Source organism: Elaeis guineensis, chromosome 4 (genome assembly GCF_000442705.2).
Source record: "Elaeis guineensis isolate ETL-2024a chromosome 4, EG11, whole genome shotgun sequence".
In the NCBI taxonomy this organism is placed as follows: domain Eukaryota; kingdom Viridiplantae; phylum Streptophyta; class Magnoliopsida; order Arecales; family Arecaceae; genus Elaeis; species Elaeis guineensis.
Window position 1 is genome coordinate 1,280,441 of NC_025996.2, and position 27,157 is coordinate 1,307,597.

The 27,157-nt window shown below is 38.0% G+C and overlaps 1 protein-coding gene and 1 non-coding gene across 2 annotated transcripts; one reads left to right on the plus strand and one right to left on the minus strand.

The window, feature by feature from the left end:
- The first annotated feature begins 16,917 nt into the window (after positions 1 to 16,917).
- On the plus strand, positions 16,918 to 17,023 carry LOC114914156 (small nucleolar RNA R71). The gene has a single exon (XR_003800775.1). It is a non-coding gene; the product is annotated as a small nucleolar RNA R71 (small nucleolar RNA).
- Positions 17,024 to 20,385: 3,362 nt separating this feature from the next.
- Positions 20,386 to 27,157, minus strand: LOC105044294 (CASP-like protein 5A1). The gene is made up of 3 exons (XM_010922126.4): positions 26,499 to 27,157; positions 22,190 to 22,322; positions 20,386 to 20,762 (listed from the first exon to the last, which is right to left on the minus strand). The coding sequence occupies exons 1-3, from the start codon at positions 26,750 to 26,752 to the stop codon at positions 20,571 to 20,573; spliced, it is 579 nt and encodes a 192-aa protein (XP_010920428.1). The 5' UTR covers positions 26,753 to 27,157; the 3' UTR covers positions 20,386 to 20,570.

The following is a 27,157-nucleotide window of genomic DNA, read 5'->3' on the forward strand; positions in this document are numbered from 1 at the left end:
AAAAAAACAAAGGAATCAGAACTAATAGGCCAACTCAGGTGATGGGTCTTGCATTTATTGGAGTCTGCCTCTGGACGCCTGGGCCCGAGGCCGAGGACTGAGGAGGGATCGAGTGGCAAGGGAAAAGGTGGAGCGGCCTAAAAGTGTGAAAGGAGGAGGAATTTAATGGAAGTGGCCTAACGGGACATGTCCGAAGCATTTTGGAGAAAACGACGGCACCAGTCCCCAGCTCCACTCATTCAGGCTAACTTAACTTAATTAAATGCCCCCGCACCCCCCGAATTTATTCAGGATGATCCCCTTTTCTTTCAGTTCCATATCTTCTGATTTTTTGTTTCTTTTTTATTTCGATATGACAAATCTTGTGCTCCCAAAGTTTAAAATAACTGACGTTATGACCTGCCTGATGGATGTTATCCCTGTCGTCCATTCGAGAAAAACCTGCCTGAAATCACACGGCAGGTGTAAAGGTGATTGGATCATTTCAAACCAAGAAAGTGTTCTACCGTTACAACAACAACAACGTCAATGATCAGTTCTCCGGTAGTTTATAGATGGATAATCTCAGTCAAGAGTCAAAACGCAGCTGGCGAAGCAGACACCGTTGTCTCCGTTACGACAACTGGAAAAGCAATGATGACGAAACTCTGATATCATGGGAACACTAATTGCCAGTGCGGGAGTGGTCGTGTTTGGCGACTCCGGGTGAGACCCGGACGTGCTTGAAATGGATCCGGAAAAGATTCTACTTGACTGCAAGAATCAGAATCTAATTTCTTCAGGGCCAACTTAGGGTTGGTTGAAGTTACGGGTCCAACAGTATGAATCTTCTTCTCTTCATCAAATACATAAGGTATTGTTTGTTCTGGGACAGCGTGTATCCGCTACAGAGAACCACAATCGCTGCTCCTCACAGTTTTGTTCCGTAAAAAATGCTTCATATGGGCAAGAAGGAGCCTGCACTACATAAGCAGTAAACTCTCTTGATTGTATCCGATATGGAACTTTCGAGCTCGATGCTCCCGATGTCCACCTCACAATAAGATTCAATCTGGTGCAAATTTTTTGAGGAGGTTGGGTCAGCATTGATCCAAACCAGGTTTGCATAGCTTTGAATGGACCTGTTCAGTATCACGGCAGCCATATAAGTTGAGCTTGGATCTAGCTAACATCTTTTTAGCCCGAGCTAGACATATACGAGATGGAATGGTAGTTTGCCAAACGTCACGAACTCTGGAACTTTCTAGTCGAGGGACAGGACATGTTTACCGTGCCACGAAATATAGATTTGTAAGGCAATCAGGATGATTTTTTCCATGAGTAATCTCATATATTGGCATTTATTTTTATGTTCCATCCCACGTTTGCCTCCATCTCACAAATCCAATGTGGCTTAATTATTCCGTTAATTAACACCTTTCCTTCCACTTCTCATGTTCTGCTTTTTGTGAAGAAAGTCACCATTAATGTCTGATCACGGTGTTGCTGGGATTTTGCATCAAGTTCATTGCAGATGATTGGATCTGTTTTTGCACGCACTTAGAAAATGTCTATTTTCATACGTAATCATACATGCTTCGTGAAGAGATGTAGGCATAAACAGAGCTGCTGATTAAACATAAAATGCCCTTTGTGCCTAAAAAAAAGAAGAAGAAGAAGAAAAAAAAGACATATAGAAGCAGAGACAAAACGACACTCAACTGAGGGGGGCAAATCCTTAGCTAAGTGCTTTATAATAGGTAGACTAGGTAGGTGAACCAACCAATGACCACCCCCTGGACTTGATACCCGAGAATTAACCAGCATGGACGGTGTTAATGAAGAAAAAGAGCAGTAAGCTTCCCTTGGACCATGACGTCCCAAAGCACAAGAGCGGATGCAGACAGAGGTCCATTTGAGCCGGTTCTGTTGCTTCACGTGATAGAATGCCACAATAAAACCAAACAGGCTTCCCCTGCCCCTCAGGTAACGAGCAATACAAACCTTCGTGACCAAGTTTTGTCCGGACGGAGTCAAACCATGCCTTGCCCATTTGCCATGGGCCAGTATTGCTAAGCATGTTCTTCTCAAAAAAAATAAAAAATAAAAATCATAGGAGATCTCCCTCCCTAGAAACCTGTCACTTCAAATGAAAGAGGTCGTCTCGCAAAACTTGATGATAATTCTTGACAAATACGTCCTCAAATTGGCTATGGTGGAGCTAGCGTTCAATTATCTATTAAAGCATGGCACGTGCGGTACATATAACAAGAAATAGAGATACAGAATTTCAGAGCTTCATGGACCGCTAAAGAGTTTTGAGTCACGGAATCAAAAAGAAACAAAAAACAGAGTTCTTTTTGGTCAGTGCAATCACGATTATAATGAATCGAAGGTGGTTCGATAGTTTGACCTAGCAGGTAATAGTTAGCACGTACTGATTGAACTTCCATGAACTAGTATAGACACATGTGGTTAGATATCTCAACTATCGTAATGCAGATCAACTCTTCGTCTCTGCTACATCTTCTCCACCCTCTTCCCACACCACACATCCCCCACACCCCCCCCAATCTCTGTATGTATGTGTGTGTGGTTGAGTGCAGCGACCGAAGCCAAAAACAGAAACATAAAGAGAGAAGACATTTAGAAAGAAGCCGTTCGAGCATCTACATCAACCACAATGGAGGGATGTGGAGAGAAGTTGGACCACATACGAGGACTCAGAGAGAATCGGAAAAGGCCAGGTTGGCGGAGTGGTCTGCTACTTGATTCCTTCCGTAAGCGCACCAAAATAATGGCAGTTGTTGAGGGATCATGAGATGACAAGCAACTCTCTACAGTAAGTCTCGTATCACACTTTTCATAAGCAAGCCAACGGATAACCGTGGTTCAATCCCTCGCAAGCCAACAGATAACCATAGCGAACAAGGACAACGCTATCATCTTTATAGCCCGTGTTCTGTTTTCTTTTTAGTGAATGCCTGTGAGTGCATGAAGATTAACAAATCACAATAGGGTGTGAGATCTCTATCCATGATAACAGCGTCCCAGTTTCGGCGGCAAGGTATTCCACTCTCGCTTCACATTGGAGTACGTATGTCTTTTTTTCTGAGTTAAAAAAGGAAAGAAATTAGCAAAAGTTTTTTTTCTTTTTTAAAAGGAAGTTTTAAGGGCGTGCTGCCTTCAAGGCCACGGTTTCCCATCCGTGTTTTCCTCTGACGTGCGGGATTCCAGTCTTTTGTTTTTAACGAGAACACGGCGCAACCCTTGCTATCATCATACTTTAGGAGCGCTAATCGCAGAGCTTGTTTGCGTTACCGTCAGCCCTAATGGTGATCGGTGAACAAGTTTATGCTTGCGCTGTTCCCTGTTTTCAGACAAAAAAACGTCACGAAAAAGAGCAGTGAGGAGTCGCCCAAAAAAAGCAGATGAGAGAGGGTATTATTGCCAGTTCACTTAAAAGCTTCCTTCTTAGCAGAATTTCGGGAGATCGCTGCAAGGGTAATAGGTTGGAGCCAAGGAAAAAGAAAAAGAAAAAGAAAAAAAAAAAAACGTAAAAGGATACATCGAAGCGTACAAAGTACTATTGGCTTTCTATTTTCCGAGAAAAGGAAGTTCTTGTGGTCTCTAAGCACTAGAAGGCGTGAAGAAGAAGGGAAGAAAGGCAGGAGCAGGACATGCCATATAAAAAGGTGGAGGGGCCAAACGCATTGGTGCTCCACCGGTACATCGCGTTGCCTGGTCGGCGCAAGGTAAAGAGGCTTCCAGGTTTCTCTTCTTTTTATCCCGAGCTCGTTTATAGGTCGATTTTATTCCGAAATTTGACTCATGCTCCACAGCACGCGAAAAAAGAAGCTCGAACCGTCGCGCGGCTTCAATCGTCGCGTTGGAATTATTCATTTTTGGGGGTTGTTAACAAACCAGGTCCCAAAAATAAAAAATTAGCGGGACCAGCTTATTTGTTGGGTGCACTGTGCGCTGCTTAAAGGAGTTGCTTGGCTTCACTGGCGGTGAGCACAAGCTCCCATTAATTTAATGCAGGAGATATATAAATAGTTGGGACGCTGCTGCGCCGAAAGGCATATCATGTCCAAGGCACAAAGAATAAACAAAAAGTGGAGGCATGTCACAATCCCTGCCTCTACAAATAAAACCTTTTCTCAGCACGGTATGATACATCCTTTTTAAAATATTTAGGAGTTACGGAGATAATATTCTCTATCCTTGAGTTGTGTTCACGAGCTTTAACACGAAACACCTTGCATATTAATATTGAATAATGCTGGAGAGTAATGCTAAGCATACAACGAAGCATGCGAATCCATAGCTAATTAGGTAGTGTATCCAAGAACGCAGCCTGAGTTCTTAATTCAACCTTTTAATCACATCAGGTTTGAGTTGGCCTTTTCTTTTTAATTCCTTTATCCTTTGGCAGGGGAGGGGAGGAGCAGGTATGAGCAAGTTTGAGTTGGTTGGTGGTTTAATCCAGATCATTTATCTAGAATTGGCACACTCGCACACATGTTAATTAAAGCTGCAATTATAAATTTTAAGCGAATATATATATGATCCTCTCAATTTCAAGTGGTTTGAACTTTGAATTCTCCAGCGAGCAGAAGATTTCCTTTCTAAATATATTTTTGAGTTGGTTTAAAAATGCTAGATGCATGGATGCTATGCTTGGAAGGCTAACCTCGTCTATCAAATGCAATGCTATTTAATTCTTTTATATTGGTTCAAATTGCATTAACTCCATGAGCATCAAGATACGTCATATATCACACCCCGTTATCTTGGATGCTTATGGTTTTAACTACCAAAACATTTCATTCCATGTGATCAGGGTTAAAAATGGTCTGGATCTCAGATATTATCACTTGATCTCAATCTCAAGTTCACATATGCATACATACACATAATACACCGACAAACACAAATAAATATAATAATAAATAATTCTCATAAATAGAAAAATAAAGTTGATACTTGATTAATATACGGAGTCAAGGGGGAAGGATCATGTGCTGGGGTTGCAGGCTTCTACCGGCAAAGATTCCAGGCAGGCTAAACTCTCTGTACCTAGAATATACGGAGAATTGTAGATGTGTTAGTTTATCATTGCTCAGATCTGTATGCAGCTGCTTTCCGTATTCCGCGGGCCTATCTGAGGCTCATAAGCATATAATGTACTCTTCTTTCTCTTATCAAATTCTTTATCACGTCCTGCAGTGGCTCGGGCCGGACCTCGGTGCATTTCCCACGCTCCTGTGTGTGTCGGTATGTCTGTGTCTATATACATATATATATTCCCAAAAAAGAAAACGTCCAGTCTGATCGAAGGGGGAGCCGCTCTTTAACAGATTGCTGTGGGCCACGCTAGTTTTTTTTTTTTCTTTCTTTCTTTCTGTCTTTCTTTTTATTGAACGAAAACGTAATATTATGTATTGATGACAGCATCACGCAGCTTGGGTCTCGAAAAGTTGTAACAGGAGCTTAAGACTTAGGTTAACCGTTTTAAGAAGGGATGGCGATGGATCGATCCGTTATGCCCACTTGGGCACCGTTTCAATCACTCCAGGCCTGGCTTGTCAAAAGTGAAGGATCTCCTCTGGTGAAAGGGCCCCGTCTCTGCCTTTGCGTGGTGTAGGTGGTGGATTGCTTCTAGCTCTTGCTTCCTCATCAAGCTAACTTGCAAGCTTGGTAGGTTTGTTAATTTTATATGTTGTCAAGGCCCCACAAGGATAACTATGGTCCAGTAGTTTTATGGATTTTCCTGTAAAAAAATGAATGGAAGTTTAAAATTTCAATTCAAATTATTTAAATAACCGTTATGCATAAATTTCCTCGCTGGAGCTAGATTTTGTTTCAATTAATGTCGGATTACGTACCGAGTGGAACTGGATTGTAGGTTTAAGTGTGCAGCAGGCAACATGGACTCAGGTCCTCCGCCTGAAGGCTGAAACCAATTCCTTTTTGACCAGAAAGAAGGCCAAATATATATTAGATCCACAGGTTGGCTGCATGATTGGATTCAATAATATTACATCAGACGAGAATTAGTTTAAATATTTGAGTTTGAGCCCTAAAACTTGCAACTGATCTAAATCTTTTGAGAAAAGGCCTGGATCCGATGCAATATGCCAACTGAATGGGTTGGTTGCATGTCTAAATTTTAGATCTCAAGCTAGTTAGAGTTGGAACTATGTTGATCATATATTGCATTCTATTGTGCAAGGGAGAGGATCCCGGACTTATTTTTAGAAACAACTTGGTGGGTTCAGAAGGCCAGATTCGTTTTTTATCAGTTCTCTTAAATAAGTCAAAATTCCATTGGGTTTGAACTCCAGATCCCTCTCAAGAGGGAGGTGCTATCTAGTTGACCTAAGTCCCCTTGAATTACAGGGGGATAAAAGGTTAATGGAGTTAGAACGGTTTGCTTACGGTAGGAATTTTGAATCCAACCATTTTGCATTTATAGAATCCAGAAAGAATGTCTGATTACATATTTTAGGAGTTCCTAACTTTTGAATAGCGTACCGGACCGCAAAGTATCAATGAGACCATTGTGGCTTTAAACACATTGCGCCTAATGTGATTTTTTAAAATAAATAATGAGAGCTTTTTTCATATATATATCTTCTAAACAAATTAATCCTTTTGCATTCGGTTGGAGTTTTTTCATATTTTAAAACATTATCTTTTTTGGATGACAAGGGCTAATCTCGCTTTGTACTCGTCCTATCAGTTAAGGGCTCGCTCCAACCATCCCATATCTTTTACCCAATAAATTGCACGAGACGATACATTCAAAATAATAGGAAATATAAGTTTTTGCTATCCATTTACATTGATGGTACCTTCAACCTTTCATCCACCATGTGGATAGCCCCTAAACTAACCAAAGACAACTTATATGAATTAAGAAAAGGCAATTAAAATGCGGACCCATCGCAGGTCTGGGTGCCGTAATTGTGACACATAAAGAAAGCAAATCTAAGAGATCCCTTTTAACTCCCTCCACTCGTCATTCCCCTCACATCCAAGTATTTGGTTCCAGCTATAATCTATAATGGCCTCTGATGAAGTCAAACAGCAATGTTCTCAATTTTCTTTCCCCATCTTCTCTCGTGATAGCCTGGTACACTAACCATTTCCTTCCGCTTCGTCTTCCTCTTCCATGGTTCCATTCCATCAATACTTCTTTTTTTTGGTAAAGAAACAACGTAGCAGATGGAGGGTTCCCATCTTACACATCCTCTCTCTCTCGTCTCTTCCCCAACCCATCGCCTGTTTTCCCATGGAAGCAATGATGCTCTCTCTCTCTCTCTCTGAGAGCACTAATAGGGGCCCCACCTGCAATCCTATCCATTGGGTCATATGCATGGGCCCTCCACGCCTCCGGTTGCGTGAGTTGGCGAGTTGCAAGAGAGGGCCCATGACGATGGTACCTCTCCGATAAGAACACGTCCCAAAAGCCATCAGCGGAGGAACGGGTCACGATAAACAAAAACTGAAGCGATAACAGCGGATTTTCTGATAGTCATGTACTTGGACCTCCATTGTTCAGCACACTTCCAGAATGCACGTCTCTTTCTCCTTCCCGTGCCTTTGATTGCTTTACACACCTCGCCTCTCGTAGCTTGCTTCTATATTTGGCTCCCAAACACCAAGGTTCTCGATGTGGTGTCACAAAACTTACACATTAAGAATGATCTATTTTTTCTTCCCGTATCACCGTGGGACCATGCGAACTGACAGCAGTCTCTCGCACCAAACTGGAATCCTCCACGCACCCTATTTTGGACGGGTGCATAAAGATTTTTGCTAAGGTTTGTTCATCCAATTAGCTAACCTTCTGTGGACTAGTCCTAGCCATCGGGCCACCGTGTTGATTCAGGGGTCACAGTTAGATGGTATCCTTCCTCGGTGATGTTAAGATGAGGGATATGTACTCTTAGACCAAAAGAACAGAACTGTTCCACTACATACATTTTGGATCAATATTTAATAAAAAAAATATTATATCAAAATTTTGAATAGAAAAAGATTCAATATTGATCATGATTAGCCAGCTGACAAATTCTACCGTTTTAGATGAATCTTTTTTTTTTAATAATGCGATAAGTTTTTATTGGATGGATAAAATATATATGGGAGAACGATTTTAACCAATATTTTTTTATAGAACGGATTGTCCGGGTGTGAGATAGGAGTCTTCTTGGCAAATCATAATAAAAAGATTGGTGTTGTCCAAGATGACGATTGGCACAGCTAAGCTGCATCCGTGCACAAAAAATGGAAGCAATGCGCTGTTGTGGGTCTCATTGCCTAAACCGCATGGTCCCCTCCGAATAAGACAACTAAATCATGTTACCAAACGATGACGAAATGAAATCCAAATTGACGGCCATTGAAAATTGGACAGCCAAATTGTGTGACAAGACAAATTGTTGAGGCCTCATGCATGGCCACTAGATTCGACACTTCAACGGTGATAAGATTATTTAATACGGTAACTGGAAGGGCAGATTTCCTTAGCACGCTGCTTCTGGATGAAGCCTCGTGTTTCATCTCTCTCATCTGGCTAGCTCGTAAGTTGCAATGCCTTTTATTTTTATTTCCTTATCTAATCTCATATTTGCGGTATCAAAATGTCGTCACGGTGGTTGTTGGCTCCTAAGCTGTCGTTTTGGGGCAAGGAGAGGAGACTAGGACAAGGTTTCTAATTGCACCCGTGGGCTCTGTCGGGATTCGGGAACTAACTACCCGATTAAAACATTCTACCAAATGAGATAAAAGCTAACGATCTTAGCATATCTTGTCGGTGCATGCACGTTGGTCCAAGGTTGGGTGATGATTACGTCCATGGCCACGTCCTCTTTCCATCTTTGCGTTTGTAAACTACTTTAGCTGGTTTTTAGGGAAAGATGGCAAAAACGGCTTCAGAAGAAAGAGGGGAAAAAAAAAAAGCGTTAGAAACGAGCTTGTAAAATGCATTAAGACAAAAAATAGTACGGTGGATCCTTATTCCTGGAAGGCCAGTGTGTCTGGGATGGCAATCAAACTGGGTTGGCTCGTATTGTATCGAATACAGATCAAATAAAAAATTTACTAATCTAAAATTTATTTATTTATTAAATTTATCAAAATTATAGATCTAAATCCAATCAACCTATTAAATAGATAATCTAATTTGATCCATATGATTTATTTATTAAATAAGTTAATTTAGATTAAGCAGATCGAATTAAACATAGATTAAATAAGTTTTAAATTAATTAAATATATTTTAAATAAGTCAAATGGCTCGGGTTATGATCCGATCTTATTTTTTAATGGATCAAAAATAGTTAAATGAATCAAATATTTAAAATTAAATTTAATTTATAATCTAAATTTGTTTATGTTAAACTCAAATCTAGTTAAACAGATCGTTTGTGAGCCTGATTGATGGATCACATCATAAATTACCATCCCATGAGGCAACCTTAGTTACTAAAAAATGTGTTCTTGTGACGTTCCATCCACCCCGGCTTGGCTTCCCCAAGTTTTCTGGTTACTTGCCATAACAAAGAGGTCATAGCGGAGGGTTCGACAAACTGAGACCGAGGTATTTTAGTGACAAAAGAGCTAAACAAACTTCAAGAATTGAAACGCTTTATTTCCGTAACTTCACAACTTCTGTTACTTCAATTCTTGATACACCCGAAGGTACTCAGGGAGAGCAACTGCTTCGCCACACAGGTTTGACAACAATATTGATTCGTTTTTGTTCCTTCAGCATTTTCTCCCAGCCAGGATATAAAATAATGGCCATTTTCATGTTATAACATGCAATTTTGCATCTAACAGCTGCTACATAACGAGAATAACTATTGTATCACCTTTCACTGTTCATACAGTTTCTTTTAGATTCATTCAGTTAAAATAATAGGTTTTAGATTCAGGTCTCCATACCAATTGAAGAAATATTTTAATATATCAACAGTAATATAATCAAATAGCATTGATGATGCATATCGTAGCACATCAAAATTAATTCTACTCACTACTATGTAAATAGGATGAGTCGGGATCATATCCGCAGGGATCTTAATTGATTTTTCGAAAATACAAAAAAAAAATAATAGATTGTAAAAACTCAGAAAGAAGTATAAAAATTATAATAAAATTATTTTTATTAATCAAATAAAGAAGCGTATATAAAGAAAAGAAATAAAATTACGATACAAAATAACTAAACCAAGTTGATTTTTTTACTGCATCCGATGGTGGATGTATCTCCTTAAATCCTTCGTCTTCTTCCATGCAGATAGCAGTAGGATGGCTGGAAGATTTTGGTTTAGGAACTTCAAAGAAAAATATTGATGGAAGTAGGTATGTAGAAGAGAAAGAATAGTGGCACTAAGATTAGGACCTCTCCTACATTTGATGGAATATCGAAAAGGGATCTGTGAAGGAATATGGTATCATGCTAGGGTTAGTACCTCCCCTAAACTTATAGAGAAGAAGAAGAGGGAGAGAGAAAGAGAGAAGCTTGAAGAGAACTTAGGGTTGGCTTGATTGAAGAAGATGGAGGCCTTGGGGTTCTATTTATAGAGTGGAGAGGCAAAAATTTCATGAAAAAATAGATGAGAGCATGAATAAGGACATTTGGATCTTCATATTGATTCTCTTTCGTTGATCTTTAAGTCGTGTTCACACTGGAATGGGAGCTGGTTGTCTGGTTCACTCAAATCTAATCCAATTTGAGTCTAATTTGAGTCATATGAACCCAAACTCCAAATCACCTGCAAAATAGACTACAGAGCATTAAAGTTTAATAAAATAACATCAATTATTATAATATTTAGTACCTCTAATGACTAAATTAAGTATTCATCACACCCTCCAACTTGAACTTTTACTCATTCTCGAGTAAAATAGATACATTAGCATTGTGCACTAAATTATCCTTGAATCAAAAGTTATCCTAGACATTCCTAACTGTAGTGGATATCCGGCTAGACCATTAATGAGGTACTTCATTGGATTATCAATTCGACCCAATTAATGATTGAGTATTAGCCATAGAAATTTTTAAAGATCTTCTTTCATCAACTTCCCACTCTATTCTTTAAGTCCTTTAACTTTGAACAAGATTTATTGTCTTCGTGAAATTTAGTCTTTTTTTTTTTTTTTTTTAAGAAATATTTACATATACAGTCAGTGCAATGTCCTAACCCTTTAAGCTTTCTAATTAACTCTTGTAGCGAGCTTTAGGCCAATGACTTCCAAATCAGTTGGCTTTAGGGCATTAGGTGTAAAACACCCTTCAGCCTTACTGACTCGAGTCAAAAAGGCTACGAGTTAAAACTAACTATACAAGAGGTTTTTTCACATTCTCACCTTTTGACGTGAACAACAACGCTTACTTAGGCGACAGGGCCCGGTTACTTAGTGAGAAATGCTAAAAATCTCTCTCTTTTTTATTTTATCTCTTTGTTTTGTAATAAAAAGAAATTTTTGCATACCTCGACTTTTCCACCCATACCATCATAAAGCAGATTCTTCATTGAAATAGTGGGAAGAGGATTCTAGAATCACTCTAAAATTTAGTCTGATCTTAATTCTCCTATTAATTGGGCATCCTTAATAATTTCTTCCTCAATATCTCTAAAATTATCTAGACCGTTAATCACTTATTGATTAGGGTGCCTACTTAACTTCAAATCGAGATAAAATTCAAATACACAAAACTAATTATTTCTGGCCACACTCGAGGACTTAATTAAATTAGTTATTTTTTTCTCCAATTTAATTTTTATTGTCCCCAATAGAAAAGAGAATTATAATAAAGCTAAAATAGAATGTAACAAAGAAGGACACCACTTGAGTTCAATATGTGTAATCTTGATTAAGAGGTCCTTCATTGCTGAGCATGGTGTGTTCTTGACTCCATTGATAGTAGTGCTCCCTCCAACTTGACTAATTGTCTTTCTTAGAAATTGCTACAAAATAAAAAAAAATTAAAAAATTAAAAAATAAAATATTGAGTTGCCTTCCAACAAGCGCTAAGTTTAAGATCTTCAGCCAGACCAAACCAAAGTTCAATTGTAGACTGGATCCTGCAATTCAATTGAATCAATTTGCTCGCCATCTCTGATTTCATCCACATAATATTTTAATCGTTGGCCATTTACTTTGAAGGTGTTTCCCTATTTAGGATCTTAGATTTCAATTGCTCCAGGAGGGAACACCTGAATTATGATATATGGTCCATCCCAACGTGAACGGAGTTTTTCAGAGAATAGTCGTAACTTCGAATTATAAAGCCACACTTTTTTTATTAGGTTCGAATATTTTTCGTGAAATGTATTTATCATGATAAGCCTTAGTTCGAGCCTTATAAATTCGTGAACTCTCGTATGCTTCATTGCGTAGCTCTTCTAATTCGTTCAATTATAGTCTCCTATTACTATTTGTATTTTTCATGTCGAAATTAAATTACTTTATAGCCCAAAATACGTGGTGTTTTAGCTCTACCGATAGATGATAGACTTTTTCAAAAATGAGCCGGTAAGGATACATTCCTATCGGGGTTCGTATGTATTACAGTAGGCCCATAATGCATCGTCTAATTGTCCAGACCAATCTTTTCATCAGGCCTAACCGTCTTCTCAAGAATTCATTTGATCTTCTCATTGGAGACTTCCACTTGGCAACTAGTTTAGGGGTGATATGGTGTAGTAACTTTGTGAGTGATTCCATATTTCTTCATTAAACTTTCAAAGTGCCTATTTATGAAGTGTGCACCTCCGTCACTAATAATGGCACTTGGGCAATCAAATCGACTTAAGATGTTCTATTGGATGAATTTGATTACTACTTTGTGATCATTCATCCTAGGTGTCATAGTCTCAACCCATTTAGATATGTAATCTACCGTAATCAAAATGTATTCGTATCCATAGGATGGAGGAAAGGGGCCCATAAAATCGATTCTCCAAACATCAAAAATTTTCATGACTAAAATGGGAGATAGGGGCATCATGTTTTTTCTAAAAATATTTTCTATCTGCTGACAGTGCAAGCACTCAAGATAAAATTTATGTACATCCTTAAACAATGCCGGCTAGTAAAACTCACTTTGTAACACTTTCATGGTCGTTCTCTTCCCACTAAAATATCCCTAGAATGAATGAGAGTGACAAAAGATAAGTATACTTTGATACTTACTCTCAGGGACACAGCATCGAATCACTTGGTCAGGACAATGTTTGAACAATTCGGATTCCTCCCAATAATAATATTTGACCTGTGAGAAGTATCGATCCTTCTCCTATTTTGTTCAATGGAGAGAAACTTGTCCTGTTGTCAAATAGTTAATCATGTGGGCAAACCATGGGATTGGGTCAGAGAAAGTTACAAAAAATTATTCGTCAGAAAATTTTTTCTTAATTTCATCTGTACTCATCATACTAAGATTCTAGAAATGTGATCAGTGACCATATTTTTGGAACCCTTCTTATCTCGGATTTCTAGATCAAATTCTTAAAGCAGAAGGATCCATCTGATCAATTTTGGTTTAGTATCTTTCTTTGAGAGCAAATATTTTAGAGCCACATGATCAGAATACACTAGAACCTTAGACCCTAACATATATGAACAAAATTTATCAAGGGTGAATACCACCGCTAGTAGCTTTTTTTCTGTCGTGGTGTAGTTCAATTGGACATCGGATAGAGTTTTGCTAGTGTAATAGATCACATGTGGCTCCTTATTAATTCTTTGACCTAAGACGGTCTCTATTGCAAAATCGAAAGCGTCACACATGATTTCAAATGGGAAGGACCAATCAGAGAGTTTTATTATGGGTGCTATTATCAGGACTGTTCGTAATGTGTGGAAGGTTTGTAAACATTCTTCATTAAAGATAAATGACGTGTCTTTGGCTAGCAGATTGCACAAAGATCTCGATATTTTGCTAAAATCTTTAATGAAATATCTATAAAATCCAGTATGACCTAAGAAGGATCGTATTTGTCGAATCGAAGTGGGGGTGGTAGTTTTGAAATGACCTCGATTTTGGCTTTGTCTAGCTTAATCCTCCTTTCAGAAACAATATGTCCCAATACGATTCCTTTCCGAACTATGAAATGGCTCTTTTCCCAACTGAAAATCAAATTTGTTTCCGTACAGCACTTAAGGACTTTGAAGAGGTTATGAAGACAATCCTCAAAGGTGGTTCCAAATACAGAGAAATCATCCATGAAAACTTCGAGATATTTATCCATCATATCCGAAAAAATGGCCAAAATGCATCGTTAAAATGTAGCGGGTGCATTGTAGAGCCCGAACGACATACGTCGAAAAGCGAAAGTACCATAGGAGCAAGTGAAGGTGATTTTTCTTGATCATTCGAAAATAGAGGTATCTGATTGTACCTTGAATAACCATCTAGAAAATAAAAAAAATGTTGACCAACTAGCCGTTATAGGATTTGGTCGACGAAAGATAATAAAAAATGATCCTTTATAGTAACAGTGTTTAGTTTCCTATAATCAATGCATACTCGCCAGCTAGATGGTGTGCGAGTGGGGAATAATTTACCTTCTTCATTCTCCACCACAATAATGCCTGATTTCTTAGGTACTACTTGGATAGGGCTGACCCATTTTCTATTAGATATGAGATAAATAATTCCAGTATCTAACCATTTTATCATCTCTTTCTTCACTATTTTCCGCATGTTTGGATTCAGTCTCCTCTGTATGTCTCGATGAGGTTTGGCATCTGTCTTGCAATGAATATAGTGCATACAGATGGAGGGATTAATTCTTTTTAGATCGACAATGGATCAGTCGATAGCCTCTTTATTTTTCTTCAGAATAGCAACCAATTGTGCTTCTTGATCCGGGATCAAGTCTGATGCAATAATCACTGAGAGGGTGTCATTAGGTCCTAGAAATGCATACTTGAGTGCGGCTGGAAGTGGCTTTAATTCTAGTGCAGATGATGATTCTAATGATGGGATTGTGGGTGTATTGGCTAATGCGGATAATGGCTCATACTTGATTGTCCAAGGAGGAGTAGTTTTAGCATTTGATGTATCAACTAGAATATTTACTTCTTTGCTATCTCTTTCCATATCATAGTCATCCACTCCAAAGTACGTCAAGTGGGTGTCTCAAGAATCATGTGTAAAAATCATTGATGTTGCTTCCTCTATGATGTCCTCGAATGTATCTATCTTGAAGTAACTATCAGTTGATAGTCCCTGGGATGCACTGAACACATTTTGTCTCAGTTTCTTATTCCTAAACGATACATCCATGACTCCTGTCCTACAATTGATGCACGCATTTGCTGTAGCTAAGAAGGGTTTGCCTAAGATAATAGAAATTTATCTTGGATTGCCACTCAGTTCCATGTCAAGGACTAGAAAATTAACTGAAAAATACAACTCATCTACCTTGATCAAAACATCTTCAATCATCCCACGTGGTGTCTTAATTGATCTATCAGCTAACTATAAAGTGATCGATGTGGGTTTCAGTTCTTCAAACTCAAAAGTTTATAAACCGAGCTAGGTAAAAGGTTCACACTGGCCCCTAGGTCTAGGAGAGCTTATTCAATGTGAAAGCCTCCTATAATATAAGAATGTAGGGGTACCTGGATCTTTAAGCTTTGGAGGGGTAGCATGCTGGAATACAGAGCTAGCTTGTTCGGTGAGGCATACTTTCTTCAGAAGTTATGATCGGGATTTATATTTCTGAGTGCACAATTCTTTTAAAAATTTTGTGTAAGCTGGGACTTGTTTGATTGCATCTAGAAGGGGAAGATTAATTTGGACTTGCTTAAATAATTCTAACATCTTGTCGAGTCTTCCTCCCTTCTTATCCACAGAAGTAGGGGCTTTTAGGGCACTCAAAAATGAAACTTTAGGCAAGTAAGATGATTCCGATGCAGTTGGTCCATTCTTTACTTTTGGGTCTTTCTTGTTCTTGGGTGATTCAGACTTGATCAAAGGTTTAGGGATGATCTCATTGGTTTTACTCATGTGTTTAATGATCTTTTCACTTTTGAGAGTCATGATTGATTTGGCATGCTCAGAAATGATATCTGGAGTATTGGAGCTCTCAACCATGAATTTCTCTCTCGGATTGCTTTCAGGTTGGCTAGATAATTTTTCTCCTTCCCTCCTATTGACTGCGGTTGCTAGTTGACCTATTTGGGTCTCTAGCTTAGCAATGGATTGCGTGTGGGAGTTAAGTGTTTGGGTGTTGACTTCTAATCATTCTAGCACTTTGAGAATCTTCTCCTCAAAAGCTGAGCTATGACCAATGGTAGACGATTGAGAAGCATTTTGAAACTGGTGGTATGATCCATGCCTATATGTCGGGTCCTGATAGTTAGGTCTAGGTACAGTATAGCCAACCACTGGCTGTGGTCTCCAAAAAAAATTTGAGTAGTTTCTTTAGTCGGGATTATAAGTGTTCGGATATGAATTATTTTCTGATCTACGAGCTTGTTGGGTTTGAGCTTGCTGGACTTGTGTACAAACTCAGAAAATTGAAGTGCGGTTGAGCATTCACTAATAAAATGAGTCGGGCTTGCACACAATGCACAAACATTTTAGACTGGGTTAGGTAGAGTCAAAGAGTATCTAGTATTCAGAAGACGGTCTAATTTTTAGGATAACTCATCTACCTTACTGTGGATATCCATAATTTTCCAATCTGATAGATTCCACCTCTTTTCTGTTGAGACATGGGTTGTTCTCTAGAGATGGCAAATATGTGATGTAGGGAGTTCTCACTAAGTGTTTCAAAGAGCTGCCAAGCCTCATCCTCACTCTTTAGCATGAATGTCCCACCACACGATGCATCGATCATTTGTCGGTGTTTCTCCAATAGACCATTGTAGAAACACTGAACAAATTGCCATTTGGGGACAGCGTGGTGGGGGCATTTATGAATAAGGTCTCTTAACCTTTCCCATGTCTCATGAAAAAGTTTACCATCCAATTGAAAAAAATTAGTGATGGCTTTTCTAATTTGATTTGTTTTTTCAATTGAGAAGTATTTCTTGAGGAATTCTCTCTGAAGATGATCCCAAGTTGAAATAATTATGGAATCTAGGGAGTTTAACCAATGCTTAGCTTTGTCCTTAAGTGAAAAAGGGAACAGTTTCAACCTGAGGGCATCATCGGAGAAGTTTTGGATTTTTACTGTGGAGCATATCTCAAAAAATTCGTCTAAATATTTATACGGATCCTCAATCACCAGTCCATAGAATGATGGTAGCATTTGAATAATGCTAGACTTGATTTCGTATTGTGCCGCCTCCATAAGAGGAGGCTGGATACATGGCAAGTAGGTGTAAGATGAGGGAGTAAAATACTCCATCAATTATCGTGGTGGGTCAGTCTCTTGTTTAGGATCCATGATTTTGATTTGGTTTATTCAAATCATTCTTTTTAGCTCTAGGACTAATAGGTGTAAATAAGGTTGTAATGATCGACGTCCTAGCATGCACCCAAAAGATCTTATCGAGTTTTAATTTCAATAATTTTTTTTTAAAGAGAAGAGGAGAAAAGGAGGAGGGAAAAGAGTTCTAAAGAAGAGAACCTAAGGAGTTCTAATGCTAAGAAGATATAGAAGAATTAATTAGATTTGATATTTTTAATTAACAATCAAGTTGTTCAATCAATCCTATCTAAGCATTACCCTAGATCCAGACAACTCCTAATTGCCAAGGTCACCTTCAAATACTCCAAGTAGCAGACTAGCCGCTCAATTGGCCAGGTAGGTGTAAGGTTGGTGACGATCCTCTCGTGCTTTCTTTAGACACAAACTGTGTTGGTCAGGTAAACGAACGGAACCAATTAATGAACCACTTTCCTTCGGGACTTAAACTTTGAACCACTTTCTTAGACACCAATTAAACTGACTAACCTAAATCCAATCCAACTTTTAGGATTCCTTGTCATACTAAGCTCGAGGATCCTTGGGGTCAATGTCTAATCGATTTTAAATTAGAGATCTAAGTCAATGCAATTGCAAGATGGTGGTTTGTGAGTCAAGAAAGGATGATGAAATCCCCACCTTATGTTGATTAAGGTTTTGTCCTTAAGATTTTTTATGAAAATATGCAATGTAACAAGAAAAAATGTCCAAACATGTTAAGTAGCTTTTAAGATTTAATTGGTTTATTTATATTAGTCAAGTGTTATGCGATGCCTTTGTATTCTTTTTATATTATGTTATCTTTAAGCAATAAGGAATAAGAGGTAAGTTTTAAATTAAGTTAATTAGGTATGAGAAGATCTAGTAAATCTAATTAAATAGAAAGTAAATAATGTTAAAATTAAAAGGTAAGTAAGTAGCCTACAAATAAAGCAATAAATTAAATCTACTTTTAGGATAATAAATTATTCTAAGCTATGGAAAGTAGTAAATCACTAGAAATATTAAGCAGTAATAAATAAGATAATTAAACTACGTAAATAAGGTAATCTCATAGTTAAGAATAAAAAGTAACTACGTAATCTAAATAAAAGACAAGAAATCTAATCTACTTAGAAACTAATTATATAAAACAGTAAATTATTCTAACATATAGAAAGCAGTAAATCACTGGACTATAGAAAGTAGAAAATTTTTCTATGCATACAAATAAAAAAAATCTAGATATAAAATAGTAAATCTATCATATACGAAAAGCAATATGAGACAGAAATTTAAAATAAATAAATAAATAAATAATAATTAAGTAATTAAAGTAAATTAACTAGCAATATAAAGCAGTAAAGCATACAAGGCAATCAAGTAATCTAAAGTAAGAAAAATAAAAATCTAGAAAGCAGTAAAATATTTTTTTTATTATTTTATAGATTTTTTTTATTTTTTTCAAAACAATCATACCAAGATCTCGACAACGGCGTCAAAATTTGATGCGTGTCATAGCACACCAAAATTAATCCTACTCACTACTATATAGATAGGATGAGTCGGGATCGTATACGCAAGGATTTTAGTTGATTGTTTCGAAAATGTAAAAAAAAAAAGGATAATAGATTATAAAAAATTAAGAAAGAAATATGAAAATTATAATAAAATTATTTTTTATTAATCAAATAAAGAAGCGTACATAAAGAAAAAAAAATTGTGATACAAGATAACTAAACCAAGTTGATCTTCTTGTTGCGTCCGATGGTGGATGTGTCACCTTGAATCCTTCATCTTCCTCTGTGTTGACAGCAGTAGGATGGCTGGAAGGCTTGATTTAGAAACTCCAAAGAAGAAATGTTGATGGAAGCAGATATGCAAAAGAGAAAGGATAGCGATACTAGAATTAGAATCTCCCTTAGATTTGATGGGATGTGAAAAAGGAATCTGTGGAGGAATATGGTGTCGTGCTAGGGTTAGTACCTTTCTTAGATTTATGGAGAAGAAGAAGAGGGAGAGAGAAAGAAAGAAGCTTGAAGAAAACTTAGGCTTGGCTTGATTGAAGAAGATAGAGATCTTGGGATTCTATTTATAGAGTGGGGAGGCTAGAGTTTCATGAAAAGAGAGGTGGAGCATGAATAAGGACTCTTGGATCTTCATATTGATTCTCTTCCCTTAATCTTTAAGTCGTATTCACACTGAAATGGAAGCTGATTGCCTGGTTCACTCAAGTCTGATCCAATTTGAGTCTAATTTGAGTCATATGAACCCAAACTCTTAATTACCTGCAAAATAGACTAGAGAGCATCAAATTTCAATAAAATAATATCAATTATTATAATATTTAATATCTTTAATGACTTAAATTAAGTATTCATCAACTGATAATTTATTTCGCTGATGATACCATGCTATTATTGTAAAATTGTTAGATTTATTCAATTATGCAACTATTTAAACCATTAAGGTGATCTCCGTCAGGGTAAGCTTCTTATCTAGATTTGAACCAGAAAACACCTTCCCATTACGATGAGCTGAAGGTTGACGACAATTTTAGCATCAGAATAACAAGTCCACAACGTTATTCACTGCAGCAAGGGCATGAACAATCACATTTTCACCAATGCCCACTGGACTTTCTAAATTCTCTCACAATAGCATCACACCAAAGCTATACGATAGTCATTGCACACAATCTGCAAGTAAAATTATATCCAAACTATCACTGGTAAAAACAATCACCAGCAGGTTGACTTAAATGATTTCTCAATCCCAGAGAGCTTCAATATTTTATGAGAGATTCTTAGAAGCTGAACAGGGATGATAGAGAGCTGCTTGTACTGCAACACACTGTGATGGTACCGGTTTCAAGTCCATTAACAAGTGATATCAAAGCTAGGAGCTAATAACAAAAAGCTGGTAATTGAAAGCCATTGTCCACTAGATCCAAATGATTTGGAAAATCAAGCACTTAGCAAATTGGAATACTTTTCTTTTTACTGTATTAATATCCAATATCCTCAATCCTAGTTACTGTATATACATATGACAGTTCACAGGGTCTTCTTTAGTGATTTACAAACACACAAAAAAAAAAGATAATATGGATCACACTGCTAGGTGCAACTAATAAAAAGAAAAACATTGATTTTCTTCTTATCGAGAAGCGAGCGACCAAAAATTCAACAGAAAACTTGGGCAGACAGCAAACCAGCATAGGAAGGCCATTGCTGTGGCAGTCTCAAAGCTTGTGCAGTGGTTCCCAGCACATTTGTTCATATCATTACTGATAAAAACTGTGATGCCAGCAGATGCACAGGCTGCTGTAAATGTCAGCGTGGAAGTGATCTGCAGCAGAAGACACGATCAATGAATGCAATAAGGGCAACAAAGCATGACAGTTTCAATGAAGACATTGATTTTCCCAACGAAGCTAAGAACGACTTTGTCGTGAGACAGCATATCCCATGACCATATCTTCAAATGAAGAAGTAATAATCTCATCACATTACCAACAAGGAATCATATAAGGGTTACCGCACCAATATATCTATCTTCACGTAGGATAATCTTCTCTATCTTCTTTTATCATAATGCAGTATGGGTTATAGCCACATCTTCAAATGAACAACCATATTTTCAAATGAAAATAGTCCTACTATTACTGGATTACCAAAAGAGAGTTTGATAAGGATCATGATTAAGGGTAATAAATTTATATTTTAAAGATCTTCCACAAGCTGTACCTTAAAAAAGATCTATATTAGTGCAGGCATCTACATGTACACACACATGGATGGATGCAAGCATGCATGCTCAGATAGACATGTTGGTGGTAAATGAAAAAGTGGCCACTCAGTCAAGCATGGCCAATCAATTTAATGTTCAATTTCCCTCTAAAAAGAAAAAATCTCTATTGTTTATCATGTAGTTCCCCCCAAAATGGACTCACCTTGGTACTCACAGTGACCTGGCTATTTTAAATAGGGATCAGTTTGACTGAGAAAAAGAGTAGAAAGGAAGGAGAAAAAAATCTCATATAGCTGGTCCTTTCCACTTGACAGGTTCCCACTTCTCTTTCCCATACTGTCTTTCCCACTTTCTTTTCTTTCATTTACTACTATACTCTTTCCTCTATTTTCTTTTCTATTCAACACTAATTATTTAAGCTGATAGAGAAAAATGTGATCTGAATACAAACCCAACCAATATCTGGAAATATGCAATAGAAACACCCTTTTTTTTTTAAAAATCTCATACAGCAGAATTGCCCCATTCTGTCCAAAACAGAATCCAATACCGCAGGTTATCAAGCAATTATCAACCATCTCTTCTCCTATAACCTAGCACACCACCACATTGCATACTGTATCTATCATGAAGGACTACCAATTTGACTCCAACAAGGGTGTCTTGTCAGGTGCATTTAAAATATTGAAGGTTTCCAAGCATATTATGCAGCATTTAGGATTAAACATTTTGCTTGACCAACTTTCTTTAGTTCTGAGCCTTTTTCTTATGTGCGTGCACCTTACAGAGTTTGTCAAACATCAACCAGGCTTAGAGTAACAGGGTAAGTTTGGTCCTTTATGCATGACCATGCAAACAGAGACCAATATACAGATCTAAGCATAGATTTAAGATATTTGAGACAGAATACCTTAAGCAGCATGAAGGATATATAAAGATGAAATCAATTCCGAAATGACAAATAGTACTCAACAACTTATCTTAATTTCCTATCATGTATTAAATATACTTGAGAATCCTTTTACCCCATCACCAATGGTGAACAAGAAAAGCACAGACGAGTTCCGCAAGCAACGCTTGACTAGAAGAGCATACAAATCCACAAAAGCTAATAAAAGACTCCACGAGCATTGCAAGATGACTGCTGCCACAAAGTAGCTGCACCAAATAATATAGGTTAATTCAGAAGTAGAGAAAACACATTTATGATTACCTTTCTACTAAAAACTGCAATTGCTACCAAATCTGCACATAGTGAGAGTCTTGTGCAGCAAAAGATTCTAAAGAAGTTACTTTTATATTCCAGCAAATGACAGATAAAAGTTAGGATGAAGACAAAAGAGTAAAAGAACTAGTAAACTTTCTGAATGTTTGAAGCATGAATCAAAAACTTAGAATGCGAAAAATGATCTATCCAGCCAAGTCAGCCTACCATAGAGCTTCCAATGCATGTTAAATGATACCAAAGATATTCTACAGGTCATAATCAAAAGAACATAATTTGAAATAAACTGATTTACCCAGACTTCTTGGCATCCAGTCTCCTGTCTACATACATATGAAGCCACTCAAAGAAATATATTTTTAGCTCTATTTCTCAAAAGAGAAGGTACCTGGTAATAGCCCCTCCAATAGGAAAATGAGACTCCTAAATCAACTTGAATACTAGAATATTACTCAACTTAGCTCTTGAATCCTACAAGCTGCATCATTCCTGCACATTTTTGTGATGTATTGAGACTCTGCTGATGGTATCTATTCACAGGGCTATCTAACAATAGCCACCTAACCAAATAAAATTCTATAAACAGAGCTGAACCTTCCCCATTTTTTCCCCATGAGATGGACGGCTGGCACCACTAATAAACAATGTAAGCAGTCATTGTTATTATTTTCCTTTTGTAGGACCAAAGTGGAATGCTTTGATGCCTCTACAAATGCATTTAGTTATCTCATGGCCCCTGCATGGGTGACAAACCAGCGTGCCCATGCCTGGCTTAAAATTTAATTGAACTAAAAAATACTTATGAGAAAAAAAGAACCTGGAAAAAGGTCAAAAAAATATTTCCCTGCTAAGGCATTTTGAATTTAACTATTAGAATGAATTTGAAGGCAAATCATGAACACATCAGTTCTTTTTATTATTGAAGAGCATCCATCTAGTAATATTTCAACTGACAAAAGAAAAGGAAAGAAAGAATAAAATAAACTAGCTATAGCTGTAGTATCTGAAACTAGCTATAGTTTGCACTATCCTGATAATCATATTATTGAAGATATATGTAAGACATGCAACCATGGAGGTTCTCTGCATAGGAACAAAATTATATTTTAATACACATATGCATTGTACAAATCAAGATTTGCTGTGCACCCATACCGATTAGTACCAACCATACCATACCATACTAATAAGGTATTTGTTTGGTAACAAGGTTCAGTTCGTTATATGAATCAAACCAGTATGTATTGGTGTGCACTGAGTGGAACTACCCCTTACCAACCGGTATCGTCCAAAATCAAGTTATGTATTGTACCTATTGACTCATAGTGCTCAGTTTTGAGCAATAGCGTGATAAAGTGAGAACAAAGGGATCGAGTGCTAACTTAGCATAGGGTGCATACTGTACCATATTGGTTGTATCGTATTGAACTAGTAATGTACCGATATGTTACCCAATACTGAGAATGCAGATCTTAGTATAAACATATATCGCTAAATGCTTTCATTATTATTCACCCTTCCAAGTTGAGGTGAATATTATAGATTTTTCTTTTTTGGTTTCATGCAAGGTTCACCGCATTGGTACCAGAGCTTTGATCAGTCAGCTGGTGGTGCAGTTTGTTACACCCCCATACCATTCTTTGTCAGGCCCAAACTGACACAGCAGAGAGAGTAACGGAGAGGAAGAACTGAAGAGAGGAAAAGAGAAAGGGGGAGGGAGGGAGAGGTAGGGAGGCCGGTGATGGCCGCTAGAGGCCTGTAGAGGCCCTCAGATAATCGGAGGAGCAAGGGAGAGGGAGAACCATGGAGGCCCCTGTTTCGATACGACAGAGAGCGGGGAGGAGGATCCAGGCTACCGCAGCCCTTCGACGGCCACCGCTGGCCTCCTCTCCCTCTCCCTCTCCCTCCCATCCTCTCTCTATTTTTCTTCGTCTGAAGAACGGAAGAGCTCCAAAGAATTCGACAGCCCTCCAATAGCCTTAATGGGCTTCCAACGGCCTCTTCAGTTTTCCCTCTCCTTCCCTCCTCTCTATTTCTCTCTCTTTCTCTCTTTCCTTCTTCCTCCCCTCATTTTCACCGATGTTTCATTTCGAACGTCGGAACTGTAGTACACTTCGGCATGCCCTGAACTGGATGGTTCTATCCGGTTCAGCAAACCATGTTCATGAGGTTAAACTAAGAACTATACTAAAAGTCTCTTTAAATGCTAACACATTGGATAGAAAACCTTGAGATAAGAAATTTTAATCGGCAATCTCATGTTTGGAAGAGAATTCTCAAAAATCAGTAGAATTTTCTAACCAATGAATAGGGCTCTTTGGGTAATATGACAAGAATTCTTTTCTAGAAGAATATCTTGTATGGTATCCTAGCTTTGACTTCCTAATTCTCTAGTTTCTTCAATATCAATTTAGAGAAAGATGTTCGTGTTGTTCATAGTGGAATAGGAGTGGCTAGTAACCTAATATTAGGATAATGTGCCAAAAAATGACAAAAAACATGTTGACTTTTGTAGAGCTAATAGAATGCAAAATATTGGAGTCACGGATTTTTGGAAGCAAACGACGAAGAAGTCTAGGTTTTTAACTATTCAAGCTCTTTACTGATTCTTATAGCCGACCACATTTTTAATGGGAGAACATCTAGATAATGGTCACTTTATTGATCTCATAATTCAAGGGGATTAATTTCTAGTTTCATGAAAAGTCTTTGGTCATTTGTTGTACCTCCAAAGATGCTTAAGAAATGCTAGTTGAACGGTGATCTCCGATGCATCCTCTTATATAAGTTAGTAAAAAAGATGGTCTTGTTTGGTTTCACTCCAAAAGATGTATCAATTCTTTTAAGTATCGGGGATTTGTTCAAGAAGGCTAGAAACAGAAGCTAAAAGTTCTTCCATGGAACCAATGCTGATGAACATCCTTAGATTGCTGATGTCTTAGAAATGATCCAGTATCTCTATAGAACCCTCTTTTGGGGTCCATGCCATATAATAGTCGTTATCTTGATACCGAAGCTGGCTTTCAGATGCCAACTGTAACAAGCTAGGACCTTATTCAAAAAAGCTAATTGGAAGGTATTATTTAAGTTTCCTAACCTTATATGAATACTAACGATATAGCCAATACATATACAATATTGAACTAAACATATATCTGTACGGATCTTCACATACCCCCCTCCATTTAAGCCCGGACATCTTTGCCTTGCTAAAGGTCTAAATCCATTAATCACAAACACCGCGATTAGCCCATGATCAACCCCAATGAGCTGGTGCTGCAGTGTTCCCTAGTTCAAATGGGTCATGGGCCAAGTCCAATCTGATACCATTTGCAACAATTCAGGACCTCATCCAAAAAGAGTAGTCGAAAGATATTATTTGGATTGTTTATCCTTATAAAAATATCCAACATCAACCCAGTGCATAGTGGATGTAGGCTAAACATATGCTTGCACGGGTCTTTACATACCCTCCATTTTAAGCATCAGTACTCTCACCAGGCTAAGGGTCTAAATTCATTCAAATCTAATCACAAGCACCACGAGCGGCACGTAGTCAGTCTTGATGAGCCTATGCTGCGATATAATCTATATAGTCCATGGACTGGATCTGATACCATATATGATAATCTAGAGCATCACTCAAAAAAACTATCTAAAAGATATTATTTGGATTTTTTGGTCTTGTATAAATATCCAAAATCTACCTAGTACATGTCCGATGTGGAACTAAATACGTGCCCTCATGGGTCCTCACACCAACTAGGCTTTCCCATTCTAGGTTCGGATTTTCTCCATTGTCCCTAGGAGTGCAAATCGGTAGAATCAACTTAAATATAGCTTCAGAATTGCTTTTTTTTAAAAAATGCCAATTTGGACATAAAGATCGAAACAATCACACTTGGAAGTAGCAAGTCAAAATATTTCCAGTAATGATTATAAAATTAGAAGGATCTGACTGATTCCACAATCATATGTATAGATGAGGAAATCAAAATTTAAAAAGCAGAGCTGAATCCAAAGAAAGTTATCACGCTCAAAAAAAGAAAAAAAAAAGGGAAAAAGGCATTTGGAGGAAGAAAGAAGAAGACATGGACGTCGAGGGATACCAGAAGGCGGTGACGGAAGCGAAATCCGCGGTGGTGACCATTACACAGAGGGCGGCGGCGGCGAGGAAAGACTGGGAAAGGCGGAGGGCGAGGCCACCAGGGGTCGCCGGCGAGCCCTGGACGTCCTTCATCCGCACCATCAAGGGGTTACCTGCAGCCTCCGTGAGCGGCGGCGTGGCCTCAACCGGGTGCACCGCCGGGCGGCTCGCGTTCATCTCCTCTTCTTCTTGCGCCACTGACTTCGGATCGATCATAGATCCACGCCCATCAAATGAAATCAATCGATGGATTCGACAATTATTTGATCCAATTCGCCGTGAGAGCTCAGAAGTCCAAGAAAAGAGCCAAGCAAGGAAAGGGAGAGCAACCACGAGATCAATCGAAGCGGGTCAAGAAAAAAAAGAAAAAGACACATCTTACATGTCATATCATCATTCGCGCATGACTCATCCGTATCAATAAGATGAAGGACTATCAAACAAAACAACTTTATATCATTAACACCCGTCCATATCGCATTCTTAGAACATCCTAGATCTTAAGTCACAAGTCAAGCACATTGCTGCCTCCGTTCTTTTTCTTTATATTTCTTTCTCAAGGACAGAAATATTGAACACGAAAGAGAGACGCTAAGAATTTGGGAGGTACTTGTGAAAGGA

Excerpts from the sequence above, each read along its gene's own strand:
- LOC105044294 (XM_010922126.4), bottom strand. The coding sequence starts at position 26,752 with ATGATCGATCCGAAGTCAGTGGCGCAAGAAGAAGAGGAGATGAACGCG. Across the intron at positions 22,323-26,498 it reads GCTTCCGTCACCGCCTTCTG|CTACTTTGTGGCAGCAGTCA; the intron begins GTATCCCTCGAC and ends TATTTGGTGCAG. Across the intron at positions 20,763-22,189 it reads TGTTCACCATTGGTGATGGG|ATCACTTCCACGCTGACATT; the intron begins GTAAAAGGATTC and ends CTTCTGCTGCAG.